We start from the raw sequence: 12341 nt of genomic DNA, 5'->3' as shown, positions 1-12341 counted from the left end.
TGACTATTTTGAAATGATGGAAGTTCTGCTGTATTTATGATTTGAAAACTGAAATTCCTGCATTTTTCAACAGAGGAGCCTTGGAGCAGGTGCCCTCCGGCTTTGCGTGCTGCTGGATTTGCTGCTGAGTTTTAGGTCTTTCCCTGATGCTTATGCATTTCCTAGTGACTGCAGATTTCTCCACTTTAATTGTGGTAGCAGAGTTATTTCTGGATAAAAAGCCAATTTAGTGCTCAAAAGGGGTAAACCAACTTCTATCATGATGTATCAAAAGAATGTAAATATATCCAATCTATAGCAATAAAATACAATTTGATGCAAAGAAAAGGAAATAACAAAGCTCAATAAACCTGCCTGTAGTAGTACAATTACACTACTGCATGTTGAATCAAAATAGATTTATATAGTACCTATATGCTAGCCAAGTAAACAGAACCTTTTTTTTTTTTCTTCTTGCAAGTTTTCTTGATGTCTCGGCAGTTTCACAGATAAATACAAGAAGAAAATGTTCAGCCTTTTTTATTTTTTAGGTAAATAAAGCAGTGAGAACTAATTATGTTGTGATGCTGTTATGTTGCTGGTTGTGCTGACTGAGCAAAAAGGCAACATACATGCTTGAATGGTTCTTTTGACTAAATGTTCAACAGCAAGTTAACTTTTAACAGAGAGAGGGCAATAGGTTCCAGCATTAAAAAGTAAATTCTGTTTGAAATGGGTGTTTTAGTGAACATCTTGTGACCTTATGGAACAGCATTGACTGAGAACCCTGGAGACAGAGGGACGATGTATGAGAGAAGGATTATGAACTCCGACTATGAGTATTAGCAATTTTTGTGTCAGTTTTTTCAAGGTAAAAGATTTGTATCAGTAAATACTGAGAGAAGATTGTGCTTCTGCAGGCTTGTTATTTGTAATCTTAAATTTGCCATAATCAAGTTTGACAGGCTTCTCTTTTTTTTTTTCCAGCAGACAATATTATTGTTGAAGATTAGTCAGATGCCTTCCGTCCATTCCCTGCCTCACATGCTATGTCATGCAAGCTTTGAAACACTTAGCACATAATTTAAAGGAATGACTAACTTGGCAAGCATAATGGAAGGCACGCATACTATCCTTCAATTGCATAAACCCATTATGGAGCTTTGTTACGTCAGCTTCTATCTTCCAGAGGGAAAAGTCAGAGGATTTACTTACAAGGGCTGTGTAACTCTGGATAGAACCAGTAAACGTTTCTGTAGCTGCTATCAAGTAAGGGAGAGGTCAGAGATGGAGCTGAGAGAACAGCCGTATGAAAACTTTGGAGATATTATTTTCATGCAAACTACCACAAAAGACATTCTCATTGAACTGTACAAACTAACTGCTGAAAAGCAAAAACTGTTATCATCTAATCTTTTGAGATCACATCATATTCTGGGCCTTAACACAGGACATCAGGAGAGAAAGCAACAAGATGTTTCTGGAGTCCCGAAACTTAAAGGTGATGATTACTCCAGTTTTACACATCAGCAGTTCTTTCTGGATTCCACAAATAGAGACAATTTGAATCACAAAAAAATGAGGAAATATAGAAGGAAAGAGAACTTTGAGGAGTTCAGACACCGGAAAGGGGGAAAAAAGATATATAAACAACATCTTTCTTTACTGAATGCGGAAGACATGCAATTGGAAAATAAGAAGATGCTCCCCACAAGATTTCCAACCAAGAGTTTTCCCAGTTCCTTTTCTGCCTCCTGTGGGCTAACAGTAAAAGGTAAGGATTATTTACCTATAGACGGTAGTATACAACCGGAAAGGTGGATAGAAGAGGGGTATTTTCTTGAGAGCAACAAAGCTGTAAAACTGGATGCTGACTTACCAAGCTCTAGCTCAAAAGACAACAATGACATGGTCGCAGTTGAACTAGTGGATAATGGAGAATGCATTCCTGAAGTTACAAAGATCCAACAGAGTATCACTTTGGTAAAGTCATCTCAGGACAGTCTATCTAACAAACTTGAGACATTAAGTAAATCTGCAGCTGCTAAAATCTTGAAAAGTAACAAGTATACTGAGCCAGTATGCAAGGAGAAACCAGGAATCACAGTTGTTGCTGAAGTACAGGATTCAGAAGCTTGTATGAAAAAAGTTGCCAAACCCCCTGCAGAGTCTTTACATGATTTTCACAGAGATAAAGAAACCATTTGTCCTCTTCTCACAACAGTACATAACGAGATTGTATCAAGAACCGATGTATACTCCATAGATGAAGCTGCTGGAGACTCTAAAAACACTGTGCTGCAGAAAAAGGAGCAAGACGGCTCTGGTTTGCAGTACAAAGCAGAGAGAGTGCACATTACTGATGAGTCATGCAACCCTGTGGGAGCAGTCAATAAAGCTCTTCTGAAAGTTATACGGAGCGACAGTTTAGATGAAGCTGCAGAATGGAAGAGACTGCAACAAATTACAAGAGTAGACAGAAACCTGCCAGGCTCAATATATGAGAAAAGAACCACGGTATCCCGGGGAAGCAGCAAGCATTTATTTTTGAATCTGCCTGTAAATGAAAGTCCTGATATTCCTCAGACAAGTACTAATCTTAAACTGGAAGAGAAAAGGCTGCATTCACCCTCGTTAGTAGCAGTGAGTAATGTTTTTAGTAATTCATATCCGCTATCTAATACACACAAACAAATGTCACCTATTCCTTCTCCGTTATCTTCGAGACTGCCTAGCCCGCAGCTGCATCATCGGATTCTCCCGTTACCAGCACAGAACACCGAGGACGAATTTATGTTCAGTGACTATGGCAGTGGGAGACATGGTGCTATAAACCTCTCTTTCAGTGATTTGGAGCCACAGTTTTATCTGAAGTTTTCTGAACCTGGAGAATTGGGATTTGCCACCAGACAACCAGGCCTACATCAGAATGCAACTGCAGGGCATTTTGAAAAGCACGCTGTACAAGAAAAATTAACCACCCAGACACAGCAGAATTTCTGTCCAGGTCAGTTCTATTTCATACATTTTTAAACTAACAGAATCGACCAACCATGAAAGTATTGGAGTGGTTTTTTCATACTAGTGTTTAATAATAAATAGTATGTTTGCGATGAAAGCATTTTTCACTACTTAAGGATTGAGTGAAAAGTTGTTGAATTTTTTAAACAAAAGTTATAGCTATATAAGATACCCTTTCAGATGCATTTTTTATGTCAGCTTATATTCAATGCTGTTGTTACTGAATGACCTCTTAACCAAAGTTAGTTAAATATTTTTCTATATAAAATGGAAAAAAGTTTACATGCTTATTTTCCTGCTTTTCCTGTGCTGTGTTCTAGTCTGTCAAAATGTTATGATAATGTTTATTATCCAAAATGTTCTGTTTAGTTTGTTTGGCTTAACTGATAGAATATTGTCTGGGCAAGCTAATTTACATTGCCTTAAGTATAGGACCGGTGCTTTGACCAGCTACAAGAGGTTGATGTAAATTCTGTAACAACAAAAGGCTTGTTTTTAAAAGGATTGCATGCAGGAGACATGTTACAATGTATCTGAGTACAGTGCATGGGTTTATTTATAAATATATACTGTGAATATAAAAATGCATAAATATATGGCATACTGAATAGCTATCTTTGTTAGCTAGAACATCAACGACTATATCTTTCATTTTTTCCTCTAAGAAATGGGAATGTTGGAGGACCTAATTCTACAGTGGTCTAGGTGTGGCTTAGACTGGTCCCTATGTGGTATAGGGAGGGCTGACAGTGCAAAGTGACACGATTTCACTATAAAAGGGAAAGACGTGCTAATTTGCAGCCTTATCACTTTTCACGGAAAATAGGATAATTTCCTATAGTCTCAAATTAAAAGGGAAACTAGGAAAAATATGGAAAAAACCCATTGATATCTGTATTTCCTGGTATTTACCTAGCCTCTTGTGTGATACATCTTCCCACTCCCACCCCTGCTTCCCTTTAAAGTGCGTTTGTGTCTCTTGCCATACCTTTGACTGATTCAGCTCACTAAAATGACACAAAAATATTCTCTCTCTCTCCTTTTTTTTTTGGGGGGGTGAGGGGTGGCAAAGGTAGTCTGCCATTTTAGTTGCCTAAATTGCCTCACAGGGTGGGCCAATGAGTGACTGCCAATGAGCTGGTGCAAGATGAGTTACAAGATTCAGCAGCCTAAACCAGGGAGGAAGACATGGGCATAAGGAAAGGGGGTTTCCAAAAGGGAAGGTGTGTAGGGATGTGAAACCATTATCTTAGCCAAAGGGTGTCGAATACTGCCTATGAGGCTTGCACTTATGCCTGCTACTTCTAGAAGTTGATTTAGAGTGTTGTTTGATGAGTTGGCAAAGCTGATCCAAACACTCACTGGCAGCAAAAAAGAGGGATGCTATGGTCTTGTTCTTTCATTCCTTTCTTGGTTCCTGTTGTGCTGTGTTGTCCTACCTCCCTCATTATTTCTTGTACTCATTGTACCTTTTGGTGAGCTGATTTAGCTCACGAAACCAGCAGAAAATTTCACCCCTTTATAAGACTAAAGTAGCACAGCCAATCTTTTTCACCCCGCTTTGCATTAGTATTTTTTTAATTAGTTTATCATTTAGGATCGTTGGATGTGGAACTGTACCCATTGTGCTGCGCTCTTGTACTGGTTTTGCCTGGGATAGAGTTAATTTTCTTCATAGTAGCTTGTATGGTGCTATGTTTTGGATTTGTGATGAAAATGGTGTTGGTAATGCTGATGTTCTAGCTTGTGCTGAGCAGTGTTTGCACAGCATCAATCCCTTCTCTGTTTCTCACTCTGCCCCCCCAGTGAACAGTCTGCGGGGTGCGCAATAGGCTGGGAGGGGACACAACCGGGCAGATGACCCAAACTAACTAAAAAGATATTCCCAGCCATATAATGTCATGCTCAGCAATAGAAGTGGAAAGAGGGGGCTTTAGGGGGGCTAGCCCTCTTTTGCTCAGGAACTGGCAGGGCATCGGTCTACCCACGGGAGGCGGTGAGTGATTGCTTTTGCATCACTTGTTTTGTTTCATTTTCTTCCCTCTTCTTCCACTTATCCTTCACTTATTAAACAAATTTTGTTTGTCTGTTTGTTCATTTGGTTGTTTTATCTTGACCCCCAAGTTTTCTCATTTTTATTTTTCCTTTCCTCTTCCCCCTGTCCCAGTTGGGGTGGGGGGAAGTGAGTGAGTGAGGAACTGTGTGGTGCTCATCTGCCCACGAGGGTTAACCCACACAGCTCTATAAGAAACAAAACAAAACACATACACACAAATAGCATCTGTTGGGTGAAAATCCTGGCTATTAAGCAGAAACATCTTTGTGGAGAGAACAAAGTGCAGACAAAACAAGATCTTAGTTCTTGTTTAGTTACCTTGCAACATTAATACAGATAGAAAATATCACTGCAACTTTCTGAAAGATTACTATTCTGGGGTGGGTTTTTTTCATTTTCATGTATGATTGCATGCCAGCATTATTACTGGTGTGTCAGAAAATCTGTAACTTTAAGGAAAAGTTTCCTACTTTGCCAGCACTGTAGGTGTGTCTCTGTATCTCGCATAAATGACTTTCCATTTTGTTCTGAACCAGGGGTGGAATCATTCTTATTGACAGAGCATTGGGAGTACCACTCTTCTGTAAACTGACATAAGTAATAAGTAACAGACTATAGTGCAGTGGGGCAAATGATTTATCTCCACATTTAGGCAACATAAGTGATGTTAAGATTTACAGCTGTAAATCTGCAGTCCTGGTTTGATCCTTATCAGATTCCTCCCATGTGTGAAGAGCAATATTCAAGACAATTGTTCAGGTTTGTCTTTAATAGGGTGCTATTGTGAAATGATTTCTTTAAAATCTAGCCTGTTATTAAATTGTGTAAGTATCTACAATGCATCTAAGAATTATGGAGAATTTTGATTGACTCTTTATCAGTCAGGTTGATTGAAGGATTTATTTCATGTCAAAAATGCTGGTCTTATGAATGGCTTTTCAAAGTTGTATTACTGTCACTGTTTGCACTACTTCATACTGCAAAACATTTGGAGCCTTTTATTTCCTGTGTAAATTTTTATTTGGAAAATTTCATGAATGGGTTAAAATATTTTAGTTTATTAGTTTAAATAATGAATTGGACTCATCATACAACTCTACACATAATTTTAATTCTCTTTTCTGATTATTTAAATAATGATTCTTCATTCTCTTTCTGGATAATTGGAGGATATTCCTCCAGTCAAAACTGAAACATTTAGCTAAAGCAGAGTGCCTTTATTTCTGTACTTCCACTTTTTCTGCAATTTCACTTTCTTTACAGCAAATATTTATGGCACAAGTCTCATAATTTCATTACACAAAGTTCTATCAGTAACTCACTTGCAAGTACAGTTTTCTGGATCTTCCTGTTGAAGTGCAACTGCTGGCCATGGGAAAAGGCCCCAGCTTTTATCTTAGCAAGTTAATACTTAACTGGGAAGAATTTATAGTTCAACAATAATTATTTAGCAATTTTCTCTGTAAGTGGGACTGGGAATTAACATTCATATATTTGCATGTAATAGTACCATCTGAGTTATCAAAATTCTAAGTAAAAGCTTTAGAATGAATTAAGGCTTTCAAAAAATAAACTCTTCAGCTTCAAGCAGCAAAAACAAAAGTACAAATACTAAAATTTCTCATAAAAAGACATTTATTAAATCCTCAGAAACATACTTCCTGCATTTCTGTAGGAAGTTCTTTCTGCTCTAACATAAAATACATTATGCTTTTATAGCCCTGGAGAAGCCAAGCTTGCTTTTGAAACGATCCTCGATATACCTGAATATCTGTCTCAGGGAAAGATTTTCTGAGACCTTCTAGTTCCTGACTGTGCTTCTCTCTCAAGTTGCTCACAGTGGTAGAAAAAACTAGGGAGAAAATTTTCAGAGCCGTTTTATTTAATTGGTACTGTATGACACTGATATGCTGTTTTACTAAGTATTATCTGAAAAAGGAGGAAGATTAGTGGTATTTTTAGCAGTTATTGAAGTGAATTGGATTCCAAGCAGGAAACTTAAAAATAAAAATCTCTCATTATGACGCAGCCTCTATGACTTCGGGCAAGTCAGCCAAGACATCTCATTATTCCAGGACAGTGACTGGTGACTGTGCTTTGAGTCAAGATGAGACTGGGCTAGGTCATCCACCACACTTTCTGTTCTATAAAGTTCCACAGTGCTGCTGTGGAAAAAGAATAAAAAACATGTAAGGGGGAATGGTGAAAGCAAGAAAGAGAACAAATGAGAAGAATGGTGTTAACCTACCCCCCCAGCCAATCAAGATTGCTCCTTTTTTGGTATCTAGTAGTTGTGAAAGAAGAATATATCCAACAAACACAGAAATCCAAAGTTAGTAGGACTGTAAAGAAACTGAAAATAACATGGGATAGAACTGACTGATTAAGGCTTGTGCCAGGTAAAATGGCTGAGCCTATGGCACTGAAAGGAACAGGTCTATTCTCTCCTTACTATCTTCCCTCCCCTTCAGGAGGCAAAGGCCTCCTCTCTCACTATCCCTCCCCTTCTTTGGAACAACTTTGGTGTTTTTCTTGCTTTTTGTTAGCTTGAGTCAGATCACTAAGCAAGTTGAAAACTGAGCCAGCAAAGAGAGAGGTGAGTAGCTTTTGCTGGTTTAGTGAGCTGAACGGTTCGCTAGTGGTCTGATGAAAACCAAAGCTAGGGTGAGGGAGGACATGAAAGTGTGCTGCCAGGAGGCAGAAAGGACAAGTGAGTAAGACCACCCCTGCTTGCAGCTCGGAATCATTAGATCTCCAAAACCTCAGTTGCATCCCAAAACGGGAAGCCAGGAGGCTGCCTGGGACTGGCTAAAACAGAAGTTGTTGGGAGTGGGAGATAAGAGGTGAATGAAATTGGGTGAGGATGTGGAGAGACTGTGATCTTTTAAGTGGGTGGTATTAACAGTGAAGCAGGAAGAACAAGAGAGGGTGGACAATCGAAAAAGGGGAACTCCAATGGACTGGGTAGGGAGTGTGGCCTTGGCTAGCATGGAGAATAGGAATGGAGTATCACAAAACAAGTGGAGCATGGTGGATTAGAGTTGAGAGAATTATTTTTTTCTGGGAAAATGTGCAAAAGGATCTGTAACCATTAGAATGTACATCACGGCTGTAAACCTAACAGTCTTGCTGATGATCCATGAAGTCAATGCATAATACCATATGGAATTTTGGAGATGCAAGGAAGAGAAGGGAGGAAGAAAAAGAAGGGAGGTAAAGGGTTTTGGTTTTAAAGTCTTAGAAGTTATAATGCTTATTGTGATGTATGGAGGGCATCTTAACTGCTGGAAGAGGTTGGTGAATACAGTTCTTCAGCTTATTTCTCGAATAATTTTGTTTAATTGACTAGTAAGATATTGTCATGGTTTAACCCCAGCTGGCAGCTAAGCCAGCCACTCGCTCACTCCCCCCGGTGGGGCGGGGGAGAGAATCGGAAGGGTAAAAGTGAGAAAATTCATGGATTGAGATAAAGACTGTTTAATAGGTAAAGCAAAAGCTGCACATGCAAGCAAAGGAAAATAAGGAATTCATTCAGTATTTCCCATCGGCAGGCAAGTGTTCAGCCATCTCCAGGAAAGCAGGTTACTTGGGAAGACAAACGCCATCAGTCTGAAGGTCCTCCCTTTGCCCTTCTTCCCCCAGCTTTACGTGCTGAGCATGACATCATATGGTATGGAATACCCCTTTGCTCAGTTGGGGTCAGCTGTCCCAGCTGTGTCCCCTCCCAGCTTCTTGAGCACCCCCAGCCTACTCGCTGGTGGGGTGGTGTGAAGAGCAGAAAAGGCCTTGGCTCTGTGTAAGCACTGCTCAGCAATAACGAAAACATCCCTGTGTTATCAACACTGTTTTCAGCACAAATCCAAAATATAGTCCCATACTAGCTACTATAAAGAAAATTAATTCTATCCCAGCCAAAACCAGCACAGATATATACCCAAGAGTTTCTTGTAGTATATTCTGGATGTAATTGTAGCTGCACCTGTCCCTGCTGATTATTAGATGGAGAATGTTGTGTTTGCTTGTTACTGCCAATGAGAGTTTTATGGCAGCAGTTCACTTTCCATTAGAAAGAATTGAAAACGAGCATTCTGGCAATTTTGTGTGGTTGTCAAAAATTATGCACTGCCATTTGAAAACATGCCAACTGCTAACGCCTATCTCTGGGAGATCCATTTTACAGTCTTAAAATATAATAAAAGTACTTCAACCTATAATGGACTGTTTACTATAATATGGATAAATACTTGAGTAAGTATTATTCCTAAATTGGTCTAAGATCGTGAATCCTCATATTTTAGTCCTCAAAGGTTTTTAAGGGAATGAAAAGCACAAAATGATACTTTTATTTCAGCACTTCGCTGGCTGGTGGCTGGAGGAACAGTTTTCATAACTGTGCTCTGAGGGCTGCCCTACTCCTTAAGGCTTTTAACTACCAGTTAAAACCGTGTTTTCCCAGTTTTCCTGGGTTCATTTGTGTTTGCGATGTAAACATAGCTTACTTCCATGTGAGCAAGAATACTCTGATTCTACAAATATAGCAGTTATATAGTCTCAGTTCCACACGTCTATTTAAATTTCTGGCATTAAAGTAGCAGGTTGAAGTATCCATGTGAGTGAGCCTTAGTTTTGAATTTGTTTGGCTGTATTATCATTAACCACAAAAAATTAATCTATTGCAGTGCCAGTGCTAGAAGACTTGTAATTGAAAATGGGACACAGGCAACTTTTTATCCTAGATATTTAATGAAGGTAGCAAAAATGATGAATATAAAGTTACTATTTGAATTTTATTTTGTCTTTTCCTAACCTAACTAACTCTTTAAGCTGAAAAGTGACAAATAAAGTCGGTTAAGAGGAATTAAATAACAAGACCTTATGATGTGTTGCTGAACCATGGTTTTGGAAAATGAAGTTTCGTATAAACAAAACTCTGTTTGAAGGCTCTTATAACAGGAGACAGATGATATTATATTGTTTTTGATGTTCCTTTTATAAGGAAGGGAAGGGTTTGTAAATATCTTTTCTAATTGAAGTGGTTCAGAGAATTGCTAATTAGCATTTTAAAAGCATTATAGCGTTCTGTCCATAACAAGTATGCACTTCTTGAGGTAAGTTTGCATATAGATCACATGGAAACATGATGCATAGTTTCTCACAGGTAATTCACATGAAAGTAGTATACATGAGTGTGTTGCTTCACTAAAAACAGCTTATTCAGAGTGCATGTTCTTTGAAGATGCTATAAAGGAGTTAAGAATTAAGAGACTGGGGTAAGAACAGAATTACATAAAAAAAAGAAAAGAGAATGAATCATAGAATCTAAGAATCATTTAGGTTGGAAGGGACCTCTTGAGATGTCCAACCCTCTGATCAAGCAGGGTCACCTACAGCAGGTTGCCCAGGCCCACGTGCAAGTAGGGTTTTGAATTTCTCCAAGCATGGTGACTGAACAACTTCTCTAGGTAATCTGTGTCAGTGCCTGGTCACTCTCACCATAAAAGAGTGTTTTCTTACGTTCAGGTGGTATTCTGTACATTTTAATTTGTGCCCAAGATACTGTTAGCCTTTTTTTTTTTTGCTGCAAGGGTGCCTTACTGGTTCATGTTCAACTTGCTGGCCACCAGGACCCCAAGGTCCTTTTTTGCAAAGCTACTTTCCAGCTGATTGGCTCCCAGCATGTACTGTTGCCTGGGATTATTCCTCCCCAGGTGCAGTAATTTGCACATCCCCTTGTTGAACTTCATGAGGTTCCTGTCAGCCCCTTTCTCCAGCCTGTAGAGGTCCCTCTGGATGGCAGCACGACCCTCTGGTGTATTAGCCACTCCTCCCAGTTTTGTCCATTAGCAGACATGCTAAGGGTGCACTCTGTCCCATTGTCTGGGTCAATAACGAACATGTTGAACAGTATTGGCTCCAGCATTGAGTCCCAGGATACACCACTAGTTTGTTGCCTAGATTCAGCCACTAGTTTCAACAGGAATTAGTGCCACTGATCACAACCCTCTGGGCCTGGTCGTTCAGCCAGTTTTAATCCATCTCAGTGTCCACTTATCTAACCCATACTTTGTCAGCTTGTCTATGATGATGTTATGGGAGACAGTGTCAAAGGCTTTACTAAAGTAAAGGTAAACAACATACACTGTTCTCACCTCATCCACCAAGGTAATCACCTCATTGTAGAAGGCTTGAGGTTGATCAGGCATGATTTCCCCTTTGTAAATCCATGCTGACTACTCCCCATCACCTTCTTGTCCTTCATGTGTTTGAAAATGCTTCCCAGGAGGATTTTCTCCATCACCTTCCCAGGGACTGCGGTGAGAATGACTGGCCTGTAATTCCTTGGATCTTCCTTCTTGAAGGATAGTGATATTTGTTCTCTTCCAGTCTTCAGGAACCTCTGCCAATTGCCTTGACCATTCAAAGATAATAAAGAGTGGCCTCATAATGACAAGGGCCAGCTCCCACGGCACTTGTGGGTGCAACCTCTTTGGCCCCATGGATTTATGTACATCCAGTTTTTTTAAATGCCCCCTAACCTGGTCCTCCTCCATCGTGGGTAAGTCTTCCTTGCTCCAGAGTTTCCCTCCAATCTCAGGAGCCTGGGATACCTGATGGCAGGTTTTACTGGTAAAGTCTGAGGTGAAGAAGGCATTGAGTACTTTGGTCTTCTCCATGTCATTTGTCACCAGTTCCCCTCCTCCATTCATCAGTTATTTAATTGATAATTTTTCATGGTTTTCCAAACTTGAATAGTCTTATCACAGTTTTTCTAAACAAAAAGTGAGCTCATAAGTGCATCAAATTTATAAGATTAATTATGATAATGATGTTCAAAAGTTTGGAATCCAAACTTGGATCATATAAATCCTGTCAATCTATTTTGATTATTTAAAGTTATCGGCTTCCTTTTCTGACTGTGAAATGATTCTGTAGATTACAATCTGGATCAACAGTAATGAAATTTTATGTTAAATCTATTAGTGTCTTAATAGAACCAATATAATTCAGTATACACTTGTGGGATAGGAGTCTGAGTTCTATTTTCCCTCAGTGTTTTCCCTGTGGATTATCATCTCTGCAAAATTCAATTACCATCTCAGTGTTGTCAATACCATTAACTTCTATTCCAAACTTGTTTCTTTTTGCCCAATCTAAAACCTTGATATGTCTTTAATATCTTATGGGAATTGTGTTACCGAAAGTGGTGCGGTTGAGGGACGAGATGCTATCCAGAGGGTCCTGGACAAGCTCGAGAAGTGGGCCCATGTGAACCTCATGAGGTTCA

At 39.3% G+C, this 12341-nt stretch overlaps 1 protein-coding gene across 1 annotated transcript in view; it reads left to right on the top strand.

Moving 5' to 3' along the window:
• The first annotated feature begins 926 nt into the window (after positions 1–926).
• The window catches only part of FMN1 (formin 1), a 188145-nt gene continuing 176730 nt past the window's right edge, over positions 927–12341 (top strand). The window contains exon 1 of the mRNA XM_075151791.1: positions 927–2986. Within this exon, the coding sequence (XP_075007892.1) occupies positions 1072–2986 (1915 nt within the window). The 5' untranslated portion in view covers positions 927–1071. The remainder of the gene's footprint in view (positions 2987–12341) is intronic.

This window comes from Calonectris borealis, chromosome 5 (genome assembly GCF_964195595.1).
Source record: "Calonectris borealis chromosome 5, bCalBor7.hap1.2, whole genome shotgun sequence".
Lineage (NCBI taxonomy): Eukaryota > Metazoa > Chordata > Aves > Procellariiformes > Procellariidae > Calonectris > Calonectris borealis.
This window is presented reverse-complemented; position numbering and strand designations above follow the sequence as displayed.